The following is a 22,750-nucleotide window of genomic DNA, read 5'->3' as shown; positions in this document are numbered from 1 at the left end:
TACTAATGTGATACTACTTTAAAATATGTTGACCTCAACCTTCGTATATTGTTGCTTTACAATAGCATCCTGATTAATTCAGAGATGTGCCTGGATTGAGTGTTGAGTGTCTTGTATGCAAAAGCAGCAGCAATTATTTCTGCTTTAAAATGAAGTTAACACATTTTAAATGAGAGACAATGTGTGATATTTGAGTGAACACAAAGTAAATAAGATCTTGCAATTCTTTTTATATGAAATAGCAATTTAGCTACCTCAACTCTAAACTCTACCCCAAATAAAACATCCGTAGCTTGATACTCCTCCTCCACAACTGAATCACTGTGAAGATACACAAAGGAGAGAAAATATGATGTGCCTTGATCTACCTTTATGCAGGAAAGCCCCCATGCTGTGTCTCAAAGTCACCATCTGTAGAGTCATTTCATTTCACAAAGAAGAACAGGAACCTTGTTAATAATACCTGCCCCTTACCAACCTCAGTGGAATGTTGTGAGGTTGAATTAATGTCTGGAAAGCACTTGGAGCTCCTGAAAATAATGCACTGTGTAAATACATTTTATTATTATACCTACTGTTGTACTTAGCACAATGTCACTCTCAATTATTTGACATCATATATATTAAATAAAATTTTACTTCCTTTTACAGCAACTATCCAGAATAGTGAAAAGAAAGTAATTTTACAGTGAAATATGTGCATATTTTTAGAAAGAATACTACACAAAAAAAAAACTCTTTTCAACTAAGTTTATTCAAAGGAGCCAGAAGAAGAAAAAAATTGATTTTCATGAATGATCTTTGAATGGAGTCTTACTGCTTTTTAAAATCATGCAAAGTAGGCAAATGAAATAATGGAGCAATTGGATGATCCCTTTTTATGATCAGAGTGAAGTCATGGTATTGTAATTTTATAACATCGACCATTATCATCTCTTTTACTTTTTTCATTCTCAAAATATCTCGTCTATAGAGTACAAATTTGCTAGCATTACCCTTAGAGAGCCCATTCACCCTAGCTCAGGAAACCTTTCTTCTACTCTAAAGTGCTTTTCCCCCACTTGGTTGTTGAAGGACCATATCTACCAAAGATAGCCAGAGTTTCCTGTGAGTAATCCAGCCTCATTTCCTCACCACGCTCCTCTCTCCCAGCACTTTAGGTCAGTTCCCAGGGCTGCCACCTACATGAAGCCTTTTCTGATTTCTCTGAGTTTAAGCACTGCCTCCATATTTCTTCATCTTCTGTCTGTAGTCTAGTTGGTTCTCTGTTATTTTATTTGTAAGCTACTTGAAGGCAGGGATTGGCCTTTACACATCTTTCTTTCTTTTACTATCTTAAACATACTTGTGACTGCCTGACTGAATAAACAAATGAGTGTTAATGTTCTTCATGATATTCATTCTTAAAGTAGCTTAGGCATTTTGAAGAGAAATTAATCTATACAGCAGCAAAGGATTTTCAAGAGTAGCTAAAAGTATTTTCTGAGAGGACTTTTCTAACTGTTTTCAGAATGTTAAAGTCTCAAACTGTAGGTTTCAGAGTAAGGCATGAAGCTCAGGAGCAGCCTGAGTGCTTGAATATTAATGACTGTGTGCTACACAGTCCTTAATTTTAAACTGTATTTTCTCTTTGTAAAGTGCTACCCTAATGAAATTTGCAACGCCTGTCTGTCCAGCAGGTCCAGGGCCTCGGTAACCAGGTAGACAAAATAAGTGGTTTAAATGGTTTGACTGACTTAAAGGGAAGCTTTTGTTTCTAATACAAACGTTTTGGGTATTTTTCTGACTTCCAAAGAATCTGTTCTAAGGTTTTATCATTCCCCAAATCATTTTGAATGTCACACACCAAGTCCAAGCATATAATTGGCTTTATTTGTGGTTAATATTTTTGCTTATATTTTAGACTTCACTGCCCTTTTTTTCTTTTATCGTCTATTTGGTTAAATTAATATGGACATATTGAGAACATACAATTATGAAAGATAAAACAAAGCACATTCAACAAATTTAACTAAAAGACTTTTATGTCATAATTATACCCAGCAGAAAGTAATGCTTTTCAACTTTTTTTTTTTTTTTTGAAGGCTTCTTGCACATCACTGACTTCATTCCCCATCAAAACAGAGTGAGGACTCTGGAGAATTGTCTGAATCCATTTCCTTAGAATTATTTTTTCTTAAAGATGTCACAGATGATGGCATTTTGTTTTTATTTGAGAGATTATGTAATATTATTACTAGTTCCCTCTGAAATTTTGGGCATTTACGCTTTAAAAAAAATCTCCATTTTTTTTAATTTCTCTGTCAAAATTATGATTTCTATGAAAATATTGTGGTGTACATATCATGTCTCCTTTGTAGTACTTCTCAGTGCTTTAGCTTATATGGTGATACTCATATTAAAATTATTAACTAAATATAAGGCATCTCTTTATGATGTCATATTAGTAAGATTGAATCATCTTAATTCCTCAACAGAGTTGATAATTTCATTGCAGCAGACTAGTGCTTCTCAAACTTTAGGAAGCAGGAGATTGCCTCAGGATCCCACCCCAGCCCGCCCAGGGTTTCTGAGTTGGTCTGGGGTGGAGCCTGAGACTGTGCATTTCCAACATTTCCCAAGTGAAACTGATGCTGTTTGCCAGAGACCACACTCTGAGAACCACTTTATAGGCAAAGAGCCAGAATCCTGGTTCTTCCCTACTTCCCAAGAGAGGCTTTCTCAATGTGGCTTCTTCCCTCTTCTAATTAAACCATCATAAATGATGAAATGTACTACTAGTCAGCTGAGAAATAGTTAAAAAGGATGGTAGCACTTAGTTTATACCAGATATTAGACCAAATACTTTGGGAGGGACATATCAATGAATAAACCTTAATCCTGACCTTTAGGACCTCCACACTTGGGGAAAGTTCAGGAAGTCGTGTATGCATGTGGCTATAAATATATTGTAAAGTATAACAGACATATAAAAGAGAGGATTATGAGAGTAGAAACAGCTAGAGATTATTGTTGAAGTGATCTTTGAAGCCTTTTTATTTCTTTAAAGAATTTATTTATTTGTCAGAAAGAGAGAGTGCGAGCTTGCACAAGCAGGGGGGGAGCGGCATGCAGAGAGAGAAGCAGGCTTCCCGCTGAGCAAGGAGCCCGATGTGGGGCTCCATTCCAGAACCTTGGGATCATGACCTGAGCCAAAGGCAGCCACTTAACTGACTGAGCCACCCAGGTGCCCCATATGAAACCTTTTTAGAGAAAAGGTAGAGATTTTTGTTTTGGGGTTCTGGACCTACAAAGACGAGAAGATAAAAATTATTATTATTTTTTTTAGTACCCTATTTTGAAACGAATAAGAAAATCAAACAATGGCAAGATATAGTTGACTCTTGAACAATGTGGGAGTTAGGGGCACTGACCCCCCTGTACAGTTGAAAATACACATTTAAGTTTTGACTCCCCCTAAACTTAACTACCAATACCCTGCTGTTGACTGGTAGTCTTACCAATAGCATAAACAGTTGATTAACACTTATTTATATGGAGTATTATATTCTGTATTCCTACAATAAAGTAAGCTAGAGAAAAGAAAATGTTATTTTTAAAAAAGATTTATTTATTTATTTTGGTGAGAGAGAGAAAGAGAGAGTGCAGGGTGGAGGGCAGAGGAAGAGGGAGAGAGAAACCCAGGCAGACTCCGCCAGGAGCCCTGAGATCAGACCTGAGTGGAAACCAGGAGTCAGACACTCAACTGATTGTGCCACCCAGGCACTCAGAAAAGAAAATGTTATTAAGAAACTCATAAGGAGGAGAAAATACATTTACACTATTGTATTTGTTGAAAAAAATCTGCATATAAGTGGACCTGTGCAGTTCAAACTTGTGTTGTTCAGGAATCAACTGTATTGGATTTGGGCAAAATATGTGATATGAGTATAGTATTTTGCATAAAGGCATGAATTTTGCTGTGAGACCTATATTCAAATTCTAACCCTCACCTTCTAGTTTGGGAGTTTGGACGGAGATTTAACCTCTGTGACTCTCATTTCGTAATCTATAGAATGGGAGTGATAATACTTGCCTCACTGGATTGTGAAAGGATTAAAAGTGGTAAAGTGTATGTTTTAGCCAGGAACCTCTTGGAAATAAAATGTAAATGTAGGGTTAAACTGATAACACTTTATTAGACCGATAAACTGATAACACTTTATTAGACTGATAATACTTTATGAAACTGGTAATACTTTATACTAATAATCAGGGCAGTGAGGATGAGGAAGAGTGGGAGTGAAGTGTCCGAGAATGCAACGATTTGGTGCAGGACTGTATTGGTGAGCCTTTGAGGAATAACAGCTGTAAGGTGGTAGAGAAGTTGAACTGCATCAGAAGTCTCAGCCAATCTCAGGAAGCTCAGGATTTGGATGGGTCTTTAGAGTGGACCCAAAGTGAGACAAAGGCTCTGGGCCTATGTATTCCCTCAATCACCAGTCACTGGATGAGGGGTGGAGGGAGAGAGGGACAAAACCTGAGACCAGGCAGCTGATTTTCTCCCAGGGCACACCGCTCGCTGTGCACTACTGCTGCCAGTACTCATGCATTGGTCCTGTAGGGAGGAATGTGATATGATGAGCTCTGCGGCCCTGGCCACCACTTTGTGTGGAGTCCCATAGTGACTCAGCAGGGTACAGCAGGTAGGCACTGCATGCTCCATTAGCCACACAGGTTTGCAAGGAGAACTCTCAGCAGTGCACAGCAGATGAAAAAAGAGAAAATTTATTTGCACGGCGCTCTCCCATGTCCCATTTCCCACCAGCCATGCCTCTGTGCCTCTTAGAAAACCAGATTCCATGCTTGGCTTCATGGATTTCATCTACAAATTACACACTAATCAGGAGAGAGAAAAGAAGAGATCACTGAGGGAATTTGAGAAAGTATAAAAGATTGGTATCCAGGTGAGTCGATAAAGCAGGTAGTCTAGAATATGACTTAGAGTGAAAATTCAGTATATAGCTAACACCCGTGTAGCACCTTCCTTTGTGGCAGCCCCACTCTGTGTACTTTACGTAGATAATGTATTTGTTCCTTACAATAGTTTGATGAAAAAGATACTAATACTAGTATATTTACATTTTATAGACGAGGATATTGAGACTCGGATATTAAAGCTAGTAAATAGCACAGCAGAGAGTTTATATAACCAGGCGTCATTTCAGAGTTTATGCTGTGAACCATTCCACTGTATTGCTTCCAAGTAGCTATTATTATTTTTATTATTGCTATCATAATTAGAATATGTAAATATTTTATCATAAATATAATTAGCATTAGCAAAATATATTGAATATGAAAGACTTTACAAAAGTTTCAGTAATTTTTACTTTCATTTTTAAACTAATATCACCAGATAATTAGTATTTATGAAAAGTGATACAGGAAGTCCTGGCACTTACCCAAGTTTCTTTAGCTATACAGTAGAAAACAGGATCAAAAAATAAAAGAAAATGTATGTGGTTCATTCAATAAAAAAAATCTCTTCTGCGTAGTATATCTTGTATCAGGATGACTACAGCCTGATCTGCAATTAGAGAATCTGTAAATCTAAGGACCCTAATTCCATTTCTGCCATTAACTGATTTGTTATTTAGAATACATCACTTCATCTCTTTATGTGTTAACTATATTTGTAAAATAAGGTAATTAGTAACATCTATCGTATATATATCACAGGACTTTTTTTAAGGATAGAAATAAGACAATATATATGCCTGAAATGAAAAAAATATATTGAAAACAACCTGGAATTATTTGGGAAAAAATTTAACTGTTTTAAAAGTACTGCATTTAAAAAAGAAAATCCCTGGATAAAAAATCGATAATTTTTATAATTTTATAAAGAAACCTAGTTCAAATGGTTTCCATCATTTAGTCTTTAATGGGATCATAATTTTTTATTACATCCTTTACACTGAGACATCTCTTCATCACTATTGATGTAACAAAACTTGTATATCAGGGATAAAAATTTATTCAGCTCTTCCTACTTGGTCATTGAACAAAGACTATTTGACCTGAATATAACTGTGGTGTTCAATATATCTGTACACTCTCAAGTATGGCAATAAATCAGGAACATAAGATTGATTTTTTTCAAAAATTATATAAATTTATTAAATTAATTACTTTTGTGTTTTGAGATTACCACAGATTAGTTTTTCTAATGTTTTGTCAAATTTCTTGGATTTATTTTTAGGCCTTCCCAATTCCTCCTGGGTTTATGGTGTGTTTTCTTTACATACTGGAAACTGACATTCTTTTACGTATCTCTCAGTTTTTGCTTTCCTTGTCAAGCTCCCTGAGTTCATGCTGTTTTTTGTTTACATTTCCATATCCAGGAGATGGACTGTTTTTACTACATCAAATAATTTACACTTTTGATTTTGTATCCAAGTCCTATTACTTCTCTGCACCTTACCTGTTCATGTGTGTGTGCAATTATATTGGATATTTTTTTCTTTCTTATGTAAGTAAGATCTCTTCTTATTCATTAAATCATTTATCATTTATAGAGCACAAACTTCTTTGTAGATATATTTTTTTATTTTTGTGATTGCTTGGAAAATTACTGTGCTTATCTTTGGAATGACATAAAATTGGATACACGCATATCTGAATAATTATCCTTCTAGAGGCAGTTCATTGGTTATTTTAAATTATCTTAAAGACTTACAAGAGGAATTATAGAAGAAATTTTTTTTACATAATATTAAAAGTAAAGATGAAAATTAATAATGCATTTAGCTTTTTATGTAACATGTGATTGTTATTTTTCCTGGTAAAAATTCTCATTTATTCATATGTACCTGCCTTGAAATTTGTACCTTAAGGACAAAGAAAGGTCACCAATCCTTCTAACTCCTGGTTCTTTGTCAAAAATGGACACAGTTAATGAGGTTTGTTTGGTACAGAACAAATTCTCAGACACAGATAGAGATCCTTTCAATGGAAACAAATTTGTTTGGCTTTACCAGGTTACTTAGCGATTAATAATAGCCTTGAGATGCAGGTCAGAAAGGTCATTGTACCAGCTTGCCAACACAATCTAAATGTGCAGCTAGCCCAGCTCTGTGGGCGCAGAAGCCCCCAAAATACTATGCATAAAGTAAAACAGGCTATTTTCTGACTCCTTTTTTCATATTAATAAGCAATTTTCAAGAGAAGAGTGGCAAAATGAGGGCCATGCCACTCCAAGTAATTCATTTATTTTGCAATTTAATCTTATGTTGAAAAAATTGCTCTGCTGCAATAGCATAGCATGGTGATTTTTAAACGTCAGTGTGTTTCATAAGTAACCTTGTATGAAGTATTGTATTAGTAGCCTTTAACAGAAAATTGCAACAAAAATATTTCTAGACATTGAAGTAGAAATGAGAATCTTTTTTTATTTTTGGAATCTTTCCCTCTACTTTCCCTTGATATCTTTGAGGTAACTGCTCAGATCATTTGCTTAAAATTGTACTTAAAGAACTGGACACTAAGTTACATATCTATTTTTAAAAAAGAACAACATATAATTTCAAAACATTATTTTAACATGAATAGTTAAATTTGTTCTGTGAAAATGAAAGATTTATTTTTTTCCATATTTCATAATATCTTAGTCTATTTATCAGGCATTTTTTACATAGTATATTTTAAAAGTTTATTTTTTGTTTAAATTTCTTAGATACACACACATAAGTGATGAAATTTTCATTATTTTTAATGGAATTTATTGTACCTACAAAGCCATGAACTTATTCACCTAGTTTAGCTTTTATTTTAATTATCTGTATAACTGAACAAAATAACATTTCAAGTGCAGGTTAATACATGTTGGTATTATTTGAACTGTTAACTGAAGTAAACTTAAGCATATTTATAAAAATCCATCACACTTTCAAAATTAGTCTGTTAGTGTACAAAATAAATGATTAGAGACTTGTAAATATGAAATCAAAATTTAAAGGAAATCAGTAGCTCAGATGGTTTCTTGGGATATTTACATATATCCAAAATAGCTAATCTTCAACCAAAGAAAATGGCAAGGTAGTCATTCACTTACTTTGCACTTGATATATTTCCTTAGCTGTTGAGTTAATTATAATATGTAGATATTTGATTTAAAAAAATCTAACCACTGAAAAATCACTTAAATGCTTTTTAAAGATTACAAAGATTCAGTGGAATGTGCAGGTAAGATCGATTACACCACTGATTTTGATGGATGTGGGTGATGGTAGCTGCTCAAAAAATTTCTTGATTATCATCAGTGGAAGAAGGCAAATGCTAGCAGATTTTTGGTATCATAAATAACTGCAGATTGTTTTGATGCAGGGAGGCCCTGGAGGAGTTTGCAGAGATGAAAGAAAGAGAAGAGAAGAAGGCCGACCTCGAAAGGGAAGAGAAGAAAAGAGATTACCAAGCCCGAAAGATGCATTACCTCCTCAGCACAAAGCAGGTTGGTCTACCTGTCCCTGACAGCTCCCGTAAACCACTTGGGCCCCTGGCCTGACAGAGATAAAGTAGCAGGCTGAATGGGACATGACTTGTTGAAAAGATATCACAGAGACACTACTTCGCGTTCAATTTCGTGCTTCTGTGTAGGTGAGTGTAGGCACCATGACTCGTCTGTGACAGCAGCTTCGTAGGCAGCCGCTGGGACGCCAGCAGAAGGTCCACGTCCGCAGTGTGATCTGCCGCTGTGATAACACAACACAAAGGGCATAACCTCGCTTTTGAAACCCATTCTGAGTGGCTTATTGTTGTTTCGAGAATTGATCAAGAACTAAGAAGTTATTAAACCGAGGTCGCTTTCAGGTTTTCTCTCTCACTTGAGCTAATGTTGAGATTAAAACCGTTCTTGCGCCCTAAGTTTGATGCACGTTTTCAAGTAAAGCTTTGAACAAACCTGCTTCAGCAACTACATCTTCATATTGAGATACAAATGTGGAATTTGGAATACTTACAATGATTTTCTTACAAATGGTAAAATTTTAGTGCCTCAGATCTTGTTGTAGTTGCTAAGAAAAAATACATTGGCGTGTAGAATATTCTGCTCACAAAGAAATATGGTTAAAAAACAACATGAATTTGGGGGTTGAAGTATATTTTGTTAATCGAGCTTCAGGCAGGAAACTAGCAATTTGTGGGTTTTTATTCTTTCTCATAGACTTTCAAGTTCAGTCTCATAGTTCAAATGTCTCAGACATGGGCAAGTCAAGTCCATGGCGGAGTGTCCGTGGGTGTTGTCTGAGACTGAAGGTCATGGTTCGAGGCATCCAAATTCAAAAACATTAAGTACTGGACTGGCCATGTACATCTAGAACAGAGAACTGCACTTCTAGCCTCTATTTAGTAGAGTAATTAACAATACTTTCGCTAATGATGACTATCTTAGTATTTACTTAGATTTGTATAGCTGAGTTATCTCCAGTTAACAGACGAGAAAACTGGAAGAAAATTACGGGACTGATTTATAGACATAAAAATAGTAATAATAGGTCTGGTACTCAAACTGAAGTCTTTGGATTCTAAATACTTAGGCAATAAAGACAAAAAATAAAAAGTCGAGGTATTTTAAGTTTCAATTATAAATCCATAATGATGTAAAAAATTTACCTGTATAATTGGTGGGCTACATTTTTTTTAAATGTAGAATCACATATCAGGAATTCTCTTTTTTTAACTTCAGTTATTAGTAATTTTAATTTTGATGAAACTAAGGGAGGCATAAATATATCTTTAATTCTTTAAACCTGATAATAATTATTGGGTACAGTTGTTTATTTTGATAACTCTGAATCCCTTTTATACTTTGAATCTTTCTTAATCTGAGGTCTAATTGTGCTGTTTATACTTATGATGGGTAATGTAACAGCAAAAATAAATTTTTAAATGGTGAAATCAGATTTAATGGAAACATTTGTTAATTCTCTTTTATCCAGGGTTATTTAGATATCAAGTACATAGAGAAATATTTTAGAAAGTCCATAAAGACTTAGTTATTTTACCAATAAAACTAATGGAACAGCAGGGGGTGCCTGGGTGGCTCAGTTGGTTAGGTGACCACCTTCTGCTGAGGTCATGGTCCCGGAGTCCCAGGATTGAGCCCCACATTGGGCTCTCTCAGTAGAGAGCCTGCTTCTCCCGCTGCCCCCCACCCTGCTCGTGCTTTATCTGTCTCTCTCAAATAAATAAATAAAATCTTTAAAAAAATTAAAAAAAAATAATGGGGTAGTAAATATCCATGGAATACTTACCTCTGCCACAGAGTATGGTAGATACTTTGTATGCATAATTTCTTTATTTTGATTTCATTTTAGTTTTAAATTTAAACACCTGGTTTAACAAATTATTTCACAAACTTGACCATGTGACTTGACTCCTGACCTTAATGAATTTTTAATATTACCATTGTGTTTTAGGTATGTTTGTGTTAACAAATACAAGCTGTCAATGCCCTAGCCCATTTTCCTTCTTGTTTATACCTTGCAGACTGCTGGTACTATCCAGGTATATAAACTTTAGTTTAGTGATCCCTTGTCTCCAGAAATCCTTGGCATCCAGTAGAATGATTGTTTTTAGGGTGCTGTGTACAGTAGAAACAGTATGGGCATTTTGAAATCAGAGGTAAGTTGGCATCCAAGCTCTCCCACTTAGGGTAAAATATCAGGAGATTACCTGGAACTGTCTGTTTCACTCTGCAATTTGAAAGAACATTACGAGAATTGAATATATTTAAAATACTATCTGGCCCTTAGAGAGCATTCCAGTAAATGGTAACAATCATATTATTAGAATTTAACCTATCGAGGGGCACCTGGTTGGCTCAGTCAGTTAAGTGTCTGCTTTTGGCTCAGGTCATGATCCTGGTTCCTGGGATCGAACCCTATGTCAGACTCCCCGCTCAGTGGAAAGCCTGCTTCTCCCTCTCCCTCTGCCTGCTTATGCTCTCTCTCTTTCTCTCTGTCAAATAAATAGTTTTTGAAAAAAGAATTTAACCTGTCAAGGATAAATGAAGATTCTATACTTTCATTTTCTTCTGTTTGTCGTAGTTGTTGGAAGCATTCATTTTTCTCATTTCTTTTCTTTGCTTTCCTTTAGTTATTAATGAAAATTAGTTAGAAATATTTATAATGATCTTCCCCAACATCCCCCTGCCCCATTTTACAACTGCCCTCACAGGCCTGAGGGCAACAGAGGGAAAATGATGTTCTTAAATCCGCTTCCTTGGAGAAGAATATTATAAAAATATCAGAGATTTTCATTTGGATCTGGCAAGTTGGTCTGTTTTGTCCTAGTGATCTTCATATTTGATCACAAATAACTGGAGATAAAATACAACCCTTTGAATCTATGCAGACACTTTTATTCCCAAAGCAAACTTTTTTTTTTTTTTGTAATGAAATAGAGCAGTGGTATCATCTTAGTCTCATCTGTTGACATTCGTGAGGGGATTAGTTTTACTAATGGGATGGTACTGGAATTTCAGATGTTTTATTCCTTATTTTTCATCATGATGTAAAAAAGTTGAATTTTAAATTGATATTACAAGTCGTAATTATAAACCATCTTTACCTAAACAAAAGTATACAATATTCACCTTAACCTGAATAAAGATATGCAACACTAACATTAATAAATAGATTGAATATACATCTTAACTTTAAAATTCTTTAATTATTCCAAAAAACATATTTTTGAGTACTGACAATCTATCTGATACTGAACCAGGAGTAGGACGTAAAAATGTATACTATATGATCCTTCACCACAAGGCATATTCACTCTGATTTCAGTGTATCCCAAACAAATATTTTTACTAGAAAGAAATTTGATACCTTTCAATTGCAGTTTATATAGGTGGTCTTATTGAAACTAACCATTTATATTTATGATTTTGTGATTCCATTTATTATTTTATTTTCACAAAAATCTTTCCTTTCCCTAACCTAAGGAAGACTCAGAGAATGAAAGACACATGTTTCAATTTGAGTATTATTACTGATTTTCTCAGCATGACTTGGCTATGGGGGAGAAATTAAGTTGCAGATTTCAAAACATTCCTGAGATATTTACAGATTAATTGCGCGTTTTAAGAGTTTTGATTTCAAATTAATTAAATATACATTTAAGTACAAAATAAAAGCCAGGTATGAATTGAGTATTTGTTATTAAAGGCTTGTGTCAGTTTTAACTCTCAATTTGTGCAGTTATTTGAAAATTTACTGAATAAATATTCAAGTGTAAGTAATTTTTATAAGAAGTGCATCAGGATAAGAAAAGTTCTGCGGATGTATTTAAAGGGAATAATACTAATAGCCTTTTTAGAACTGTTTTATTAGTGATTTCAATAATTTAGGAGTGATTTATAATGATATATAATGATAGTTTGTAGAATATTAATTTTCAGACTAAGTTTTCATAGGTCTAATATAGCTTCACTTAGATGAGTAGAAATAAAACGTTAATTCAGACAAAGAATGCTTTAGAAAACGTAAGGAATTTTCTAAGCCAAAATTGTATTTGTGAATTCATATATAGATAATAAATGAAGTCATATGTTATTTAATTTTTAATAATTTTAGGACTATTATGCTGATATACTGACATACTCAAACTGATAACCTGTTTAAAAGTCAGTGTTAGTACAAATCTAGTGTATATCTTAGAATAGTTCCAAAATATATTCCTGATTTTTACTGATATTAAGTATCTCATCTTTATGCAAGCAAATATGTTAGCACTAATAGGAATTACACAAGTAAATAACTAATATTGCAATGAGTGAATTAATAGACCCCTCAGGGTTTTATTAATTAAAAAGTTCAAGTCATATTAAAGCACCTTTTGTATATGTTTATTTCAGAAAGCTGAACATGGTAACTTATTTGCATAAATAATCAATCACCATTTACTAGTAGTAATAAGGTTAATTTGTTGCTACAGACATAATAGGATTAGTCAATTATATTTCCCAGAAAATACTATTTGTTATGCACCCCATCACCTGTAAAACAGGATTGAGTTTAGTGCCCTTATTAAATGAACACATCAAAAAATCTTTGTCCCTGTAAAAGTTTTATGAAAAGAAAGCTAATTTTAGTTGATTTGAATAAGTAGAATGCAAACATTGCTTCCATTTGTAAATTAAATTTATCTTTCTGCAAAGATTGATTACTTAATAAAGTTACTTATTTTGATTCAGTAACCAGTCAGACTAAATCTAACACATATAGGACATTTTTCCTTTGAATAAAATCTCATGTGCAGATTTGTTTTATTCCAAATAAACTGACTTTCATTCCCGTCCTTGTTCTTGGGTAATAAATTATGTTGTCTGCTCCACCTACTGGTAGATACATGAAAAAGGCCTATTGTTGGACTCATTAGAAGACACTGCCTCTAAAATATTGCCAGAATTTTTACAGATCCTCCTAGAGAACAGCAGAGTTACAGATACAAATGTAAGATTCAAGAACCACATCATAAATAATGTTTAGAGATATAGGTTATTATATAGAATTATATACATTGTTTCCTGATCAGTGAAAAATATAAGCAGTTTTTATTTCAACATACTAATAAAAAAGGATGGATACAAAATATACTTATGATTAAGTGTAACTATGTGTATTTTATTTTGTAACAATTGCTTTTAATAGTTTATACTTATTCAAGTTAAAACTAAAATGAAAATTTATAAATTTAATTAAAATTTGTAATAGTTTATAGAAATAATTTTCATGTCATCACTTATATAATAGGTTTCCAGTGTTTTTCTTTAATAGGTAGTTTTTATATGGACACTGAGGTAGTGGTTTTCAGTTATTTAAGATTCTTTAAAAAGACCCTGTACTCCAATTATATTGATAAAACTTTATCTTTACTTATTTTATTTTTTGAGAGAAACAAATGGTTTCAGCGACCTTTTTTTTCAAAATTTTATCAAATCACGTGTATACGGAAGGAAAGTGGCTTAATTAAAAAAACTTAATATAACAAAAATAATCGATAATCTGATATGGATACCATATTGATATAGATAACATGTTTATAAGACAAATATTATAAGGTGAAAAAATGTGTAAATTAAGAAATACAGTAAGTCTTCCAAGTCATTTATTGCTTTCAACTCTATCTCTTCAAAATCATAAATGGGGAGATTTCTGTGCTTGATATGTGATTGCTCACTTTTAATTTGAGGTGATGAAGTAAGAGAAGAATGGCAGCCTTTCAGTGTTTACCTGCATATGGGCAAGCACATGTGCATGCATGCATGGGTGTGTGTGTGTGTGTGTGTGTGTGTGTGTTATATCTTTGTGTATATGGTGTATTTGGAAAGCATCTTTGGAGGTCCTTCTCATAAGGCATTTTCCTTAGTCAATGGTATAGCACAGCAATAGTTGGGAAACTCAAGTGTGATGTTAAAAAGTACCCCTGTAATAACTGTCTGGAATATACTTTTACACCCCTGATCCTTATCTAAAAACCACTTCTTTGACTTAAAAATATTATGTTCCTCTCTCATTTCTAGGTTGGACCCCCCCACACTTTCTCTTTTTCCCTCTTCCCTCCCTTCCCCCATCTCTGTATTTCCATAATTTACATGCAAAAGGATGTATGCCTTGATATTTATGGCTGTTAATAGTATTCACTAGGGGCGCCTGGGTGGCTCAGTCGGTTAAGCTGGGATCGTGCCCTACATCAGGCTCTCTACTCAGTGGGGAGACTGCTTCTCTTCTCCCTCTCCCTCTGCCTGCCACTCCCCCTGCTTGTGCTCTCTCTCTCTCTGTCAAATAAATAAATAAAATCTTAAAAAAAATAACAAACAATGAATCATGGAACACTACATCAAAAACTAATGATGTAATGTATGGTGGTTAACATAACATAATAATAAAAAAATAGTATCGACTATATTGAGTATATTACATTTCTGATCTTCATGGTTTGATGCAACCTGATTTAGGGCATTCACATGGGGTTCCTCCTGCTTTTTGGCTTTTTTTCTTCTTTATGTGCTTTTTTCTTTATTTGTCCAAATCAGTCTTTATTTTGATCAATGATCTAAACTATTCCTAGTCATCCAAATTTTTAAAATCTTTCACTCTTTTTCATTTTCTGTGTAAAATCACAGACTTCTTTCAATTTATTCTTTTTACTGTCTTTTAAATAAATTCCATTATGTCCATTTCCTGAACTCTGAGCAATGGTAATAATCTCTAAAATGATTTTCTTTTTGTTTAGTCTTTTGCTCTTTGTCCCAGTATATTTACCACTATCAGATAAATTTTGCTACAGTAGTACTTTTTATGTCATGTCTCTTTACAGTTTATAAACCTCCAACAATTCCCTGTTGTCCATAGGATAAAATCCAAAGTTTTCAGCGTATGCATTTGAAACTCTCCAGACTGACTCTACTCTGCCTATTTATATTTAGCCTTATCTTCCTTTCCTCCTCAGGGTGAGCATCCTGATACAGTCTGATTTTATATCCTAGAAACAAACAGTCATCACAAGGGTCTCTTTATATGAGATAGGTGACTTCTTGTGGCTTGTCATACTCTGGAAACTCAGAAGCTTCCCTGTTACCTCCCCCACCCCCAAAAAAGAGCCAACATCTCACATATGTTCCACTAACACTTTGATTTTGCCGTTACTTTATTGTTAAAGATACATTTCTTTTTCCTTATTAAAATACTTTTAGAAAGGAGACAGCTATTAAGGTGTTCTTATTAGTATAGCTTGGTGAAAATTAGTAACTGTGAATAGGCTATCATAAAAGGAGGGAAGAAAAGTATGTCCAGAGTCCTGAGGCAATGCCTAGAGTATGAAGACTAAAATGGGCATAAGGTTGGTAACAAAGGGAGCCAGAGATGCTAAGGGATATATTGACTACATGGAATGTCTGGGGAGAAAAGTAGATCTTATAAGGCACTGTAAAGATAATTAGGAGGACATGTAAGAGAAACTTGGCAGTTTTGCCATTTTCCTTATCATTTCTGCTATTTAGTATTCCTAGTTAACTATATCACTCTAGATTCCTCTTATTTCTTTCCTACATCACACAGCATTCTCAACAATGAATTCTTAATTCTTACATTATCCACTCCCTGGTTATGGCACATTTTTTTAGGTTGAAAAGGTCTGGCAGTAAAACAGAATTATGAAAGTAGGGAGTGGGAATAGATTCATAAGTCTTACATGAAGATCTTATATTTGTTTTTGCCAACTTCCCAGTAGTTTGTATGTTTCCATGGAGAAAAATATAAAAAATAGGAACTACGCTGACAGAGGACAGGACCCCTGATTGGAATATACTAGAGCAGCATGGGATCTTTAGAGGTTACCTTTCTAGCTCTTTCTGTTAATAGATTAAAGAAAGCAGGTCTGGAAGATGAAGCAACCTGCTCAAGGTTATATAACTAGTTTATTTAGACTCTGTGGTGTTGGGGCATCCTCAGTACAGTGAGGCCACAGTGAAAATCCGAGTTAGTGATCTACATCTATGGTCTACATGTGATTCACCCAAATAAACTCTATTTGGAAGGGACTTTATCCTAGGTTTCTGATTATCTCTTTATCCCTGAAAACACTAGCATTCTGAGTATGTACTGCTCTTTGAGTTACCCTCAATTCATTGAATTCTCTTTTTACCCTTTCTCCGAAATGTTTTAGTACTTAAAAGGAACATTGATTTGAATGAGTTCATGGACAAATAGAAAAACTAGGCCCTGCATATAAAAGTGAATGAAGCAAGCCAGAACATAATGTAGATTTCTATGGTGCCTTTCTATGAATAGCTCAAAGCACGTTTATTACCTTTATGCCCACAATATTCTATAAAGTAGCAATTATCTTTCTGGTGATTGAAATGCTCTTGTTTAGTACTCACTTTTCCTCTGGACACTTGGCAGATTTATTCTTTCCAGAAGACTATGTAGTGAATAAAGATCTGACCTACGATCTTTGGATCCATAGTTTAAGAGGCAGGTCCTCAAGTTTGGTCATTTGCTCTTGGTCCCAAGTGAACTGTCCACATCACAAAACCATCACATAATTTGTTACTATTGGCAGTCTCTGTTCAGAAAAGGCCAAGGACTGAACTAGCGTGGCGAATGAATTAGCTATTAACTTTTACATTTTATTTCCTCCTTCTTTAACATTATAATTTTTATTATCCTGTAATATATGAAAGAGATAAAATTATTGTCCATTGTCCGTACTCTTTGAAGAGATAAAGTGAAGTGGTTAAAAAAAAAGTCTTGTGTCCCCAAATAAGTCCCTTCCCTGCTCTTCTCCTTGCCATCATTTATCCACCATGCATCTAAGAAACGGAGGCAAAAATACTGATGGAAACAAAAATAAAAGTTAAAGAGAGACCACTCAGGTAGAGAAAAGTGCCTTAGCTACTTTTCTTATATATTTTTTCCTTTTCAGCATGCTACATTTTAAGTTATTTTAAAAAATGTCCATTAGCAAAACACACTGTAAACCTCTCCTATGCATGTGACCAGGGGCAGATTCATGTGTTTTGGGGGTCTGAAGCTTATACCATTTGGGGATCTACCTTCAAGAAGAAACTATACGAAGTTACAAATACAGGAAGATGAATACTTTTTATAATGAGCAAAAAAATCGTTTCAGGCACATTTCAAATTTTAACATCTGAGAACACCACCACTCAAAATCTAAATATAATAGTTTTATTAACTGCTTGATAGCTCTATCATATTTGCTCACCATATTTTGGTTTCATGCCTCTTTGATTGCCTCTTTCTTTGACAATAATTTTGTTATGCTTTCTAGAGTGAAAAGAGAAAGTTATTCACTCCTTTTTGTAGGAACATTGATCTAAATTTTTCATTATTGTAAGAAAGTTAAATGATGCGTTCCTATTTGTGTATGCTGCATTATTGAGTATATTTTTGAAAGGGAAGATGTTCCATTTTGTATAGGCAATGAGGAGAATCAAATTCTCCATTTGAGAAAACCCCACTTCTCTTCCACTAGCACATACTTCCGGGCCAGACAATTTAGGATGTTCATAGTACAGTGCAGCCTCTGGTCCTGCACCTTTATTCATGATGCCTGGTGAGTCTGCCCACTGGGTTCAGGAATATTCCTGAAAGTTATTCTTACATTGGGATCACCCAAGTGTGATAGAGGATAAGTCAGAATATAAAAGACAGTGGAACTAACTGATGTCTTACTTTCATAAATTTTACTAAAGAACATAACCATGTGAACACATTGCCAGGGTCCCTCTTTGTGTTATGGAAAGAGCCTGTGAAAATGAGGGCCCCGGAGGTTAAGTTGAATCAATTTCACTGTTACTTCACCTCTTGTTGGACTATATTTTTGTATTGTGTTAAACTTGCTCAAAGAAGTTTTAGCCATTAAAGCTATTTTAATTTATTTAATTCAATTTAATTTTATATGAATAATCTTCTGCATATCAGATATCAAATCTAACATTTAGACATTTAAATGAACATTATTATTTTAGTCCTATCCATAAAATTGAGGCACCTGATTTTCTTTAGTCCTCTATTATGTTTTATTTTTGGACGTCAAAATCAGGATCTATTTATTTCCATCCAGTAATGAGGTAAATTTTTAATGTATTAGGTATGGGGCAGGGAGAGTTCTTATTAGGTATTACAGGTATTAAACAATAACCTATATATACACATCTATTTATGTGTATGTGTTATCTGTACATATGTATATACACATACACAAATATAGGCTTATATAAAATTTCAAATACAGCTTTAATAGAAAATTCAAAAGTCAGAAAAGAATTATAGAAATTTGTAACAAAAGTAGTTCCCATTTTCTACCTTAATTAAAATGTTTTTTTACTTACCTTTATACTCTAGCACACCATATTTTAAATTGTATGCAGATGTTTTACACAAGGTAATTAATAGTTAACTGGTATATGCTTATTTCTATTAGTTTTTATAAAATTAATGTTGGTATGTTAATTATAATCAATTTTTTCAACTTCTTCATTGATTAGAGAAGACTGAGTTTTTGGTGGTTCCTTTTGTTATCCCTAATTATAATACAATGAAATCTAAAACTTAGAAACTCAAGGAAGTTATACCATTGCTCTAATTAGATCTGATGAAATAATTGGGGCTATAATAGTTTGTAGATTTGAAGATTTATTCCTAATATTATTATGACTAGTTTTCTATTTTTCTTTAAAGATTTTTATTTACTTATTTATTTGACAGACAGAGAGAGAGACAGTGAGAGAGGGAACACAAGCAAGAGGAGTGGGAGAGGGAGAAGCAGGCTTCCCCCTGAGCAGGGAGCCCAATGCGGGGCTCGATCCCAGGACCCTGGGATCATGACCTGAGCCAAAGGCAGACATTTAACTGAGCCATCCAGACGCCCCACTAGTTTTCTATTTTTAAGACACTTCAGAAATATTTTAGAATGAGACCAATATTTTAGAAGTTAGATGCTGTTATAAATGGATAAATAATGAAGAGGTAGAGTTTGTCAGCTCATGTTTATCTTAGCTCTTCTGCAAGTCCAGAAGAATAACTTTATACAGAGAAGTTCTGCTCACCCCATGTTCTTAATATTTAAATTCACTCTTTTGGATTGGAAAATGTTAGAAATATTTCCAATGAATAGCTGGAGGCCAAATTTTAAAATCTCAGGCTTTGGATTAATCCATCTTCTTTATTTCTTCTTCTTCCTTTAATCTTCCGTTTATCTCCTTCCCTAGCCCTTGTACCCTATAATCAAAAACATTATTCCTTTGTATTAAAATGAGGGACACAGGGAGAGAGTTTTTTACTTTCAAATATTTTCTTAAAATGAACTCAAACTAAGTCAGTGATCAAGATACTCAAACACTGACTAATGTAGCTTATTTGGTCCTTAAGGTCACTGTTAAGAACATGAGTATTTCTAAACTTTTGAGTCTAAATTAAGATATAGTCCCAACACAGGAAATCGTCTATGACCTTGAGATTTTATGCAGTATAAGGTAGGTAAATATTTTAAAAGACATAGAAAGTTTGTACAATATTTTATATATGTATTATAATCACAAAAGAAACATAAGCAAAGAGGAAGTGCAGTTGTTTATTTAAAAATATATATTAAAAATTAGTTTCGGGGCACCTGTGGTGGCTCATTTGGTTAAGCATCTGACTCTTAATCTCTTCTCAGGTCTTGATCTCAGAGTCGTGGCTCAGGTCTTGATTTTGGAGTTGTGGGTTTGGGCCCCGCATTGGGCTCCACATGGAGCCTACTTAAAAAAAAAAAAAAAATTAGTTTCATTATGGTGTGAGAAACATGACTTTAAATTTAGTATAGGGGCACTTGGGTGGCTTAGTCATTAAACATCTGCCTTCGGCTCAGGTCATGATCCCAGGGCGCTGGGATCCAGCCCCGCGTCGGGCTCCCTGCTCAGCGGGGAGCCTGCTTCTCCCTCTCCCACTTACCGTGCTTGTGTTCCCTCTCTCACTGTCTCTCTCTGTCAAATAAATAAATAAAATCTTTAAGATAAATAAATAAATAATAAATAAATATTTTAGTATAAAGTGGCAGGTTTTCTGTTAAATAGTCTTATCACTTGGTGTTTCTATTTATATATCTTTTGACAGTTGGAAGTATTTCACTCAAAAAGGAGTTGTGTTATCGACACAATATCACAGTGGACAGTAAAGTAAAAGATGAGAAAATGGAAGGAAGGTGTGAAGAAGGGAGAAAAGAGGAAGAATTTGTCTTTAAATCTTAATCTGTTAATATCTCTTAGGCCTAAAATAAATGGACTGCAGGTGTCAGGAGCTGTTGTTATGCTGAAGGGAAAGTCTTGCTGAAAGGATATGATCACTCTTAGTTTAGAGAAAAGTAGTATTTTCAAGGTGCTTATATAATGTAAAATGTTCCTTGATAGTTCTAGTCCCTTTAATGAGTTGTATTTTAAAATTTTTTCTCTTAAATTTATTCAGCTTTATTTTCCATCTCCTTTTAAATTAATACATGTGTGTATATATATGCATATAATTTCAGTATTAATATATCTTTGAAATAAATTATGAATCATTAAGATAATATAATTTTGTTGTATTCGTATTTGTTATTTATGCTTATGCAATCTATGCATAATCAAATCTGAATTAGTCTTAAATTCATATGATTAAAATGATTCAATTTATTTTACCTGGCTTGGTTATTTATATATCCATACCAAAATCAACTTCTCTGTTGACAATTATCTAAACGCGAAAGTTGTGATTGGGCCTTCCCTGACCTTGCAAGGCACGGTTGTTGCTTTTTTCTTCCATGTCTTTTTTTTTTTTTTTTTTTTTTTTTGAGAGAGAGAATGAGAGAGAGAGAGAGCACATGAGAGGGGGTAAGGTCGGAGGGAGAAGCAGACTCCCTGCTGAGCAGGGAGCCCGATGCGGGACTTGATCCCCGGACTCCAGGATCATGACCTGAGCCGAAGGCAGTCGCTTAACCAACTGAGCCACCCAGGCGCCCTTTTCTTCCATGTCTTTATATAACATTTGCCATTGGTATTCTGGTTACGTCTACTTCCCTCTAACAGGCGAATTCATAAAAGAGAGCAACCATGTCACTTTAATATCCCCAATTTCTGATGTCAAAGTCATGGTATTTCTAGTACATGTCCTAATTCTGATTTAAAATACTTTCATATTAAAAACAAGAAAGGCAGCTTTTATTTCAGTCCCAGTTATTCACTATTTCTTCTCTGAATTAAATAAAAACTATAAATAAAACAATCATTTTGACAGATGTAATAATTTTTAGTAACTGATACCTGTATTTGGTAAAATATATTTTAAGTGACTTTTAAAAGGGCAAATCTTATATTCAAAGAAAAGGCAAAGGTGACAGTAACTTTTTTTTTTTTAATTCTATAATGTCCCAAATTAAGCCAAGTTACATAACTAGATAGAATGAAGATGAAATTCAAACTACGATCTGGCTATCTTCAAAACCATGCCTTGGTTTCTTTTAAGGTTTGGTTCAAAGAGGTCCTAGCTCAACATTATTTTCCTGGATGATGGCTGAAATCATATCTTTAAATTTCTTTCTTTTTTTTTTTTTTTTGAGACTTTATTTGTCAGAGTGAGAGAGAGAGAAAGTGCACAAGCAGGGGGAGCAGCAGGCTCCCCACTGAGCAAGGAGCCTGATGCAGGACTCAATCCCAGGCCCCTGGGATCATGACTTGAGCCGAAGGCAGACGCTTAACCGACTGAGCCACCCAGGCGTCCCATATATCTTTAAATTTCTATTTATTTGATGACAATTACTAGACAATATATTCAGCATTATTAGCTTTTGATGTTTTGTGTGTGAATTAGCTTATCAGTTCCTTTAAGCATCAGGAGGTGGGAGGCATAAGTCTAAGATGCAGAGCCTTCTCCCAGGAAGGCAAGCAGGCCTTCATGGGCACTTCTGGAGAGCTGTTGGGCAATGAGTTTGTCTTCTTGGGAAAAGAGCCATGAACAGAGTGGGTAGTTATATGATCTATTAAGTATTTTCATCTTGGGGCACCTGATGGTTCAGTTGGTTGAGCGTCTAACTCTTGATTTTGGTTCAGATCATGATCTCGGGGTCATGGAATTGAGCCCTCAGTTGGCCTCTATGCTCAGTAAGGAGGCTGCTTGAGATGGTCTCTCTCTCTGTCCCACTCTGCCCCTCCCCCCACCCT

General features: G+C 34.4%; 1 protein-coding gene across 5 annotated transcripts in view; it reads left to right on the top strand.

Annotated features, from left to right (window-relative positions):
• SPATA17 (spermatogenesis associated 17) overlaps positions 1 to 22,750 on the top strand; it is a 202,460-nt gene that overhangs the window by 58,845 nt on the left and 120,865 nt on the right. For all 5 annotated transcript variants that reach the window (XM_064593867.1, XM_064593866.1, XM_064593869.1 and 2 more), the window contains one exon: positions 8,368 to 8,491. In XM_064593867.1, coding sequence (XP_064449937.1) covers positions 8,368 to 8,491 — 124 coding nt within the window. The remainder of the gene's footprint in view (positions 1 to 8,367; positions 8,492 to 22,750) is intronic.

Source organism: Mirounga angustirostris, unplaced genomic scaffold (genome assembly GCF_029215605.1).
Source record: "Mirounga angustirostris isolate CCGP_5_RB_7025 unplaced genomic scaffold, mMirAng1.0.hap1 SCAF_6, whole genome shotgun sequence".
NCBI classification, from domain to species: Eukaryota; Metazoa; Chordata; class Mammalia; order Carnivora; family Phocidae; genus Mirounga; species Mirounga angustirostris.
The sequence above is the reverse complement of the archived record's forward strand: the minus strand, read 5'-3'. Positions and strand labels throughout refer to the sequence as shown.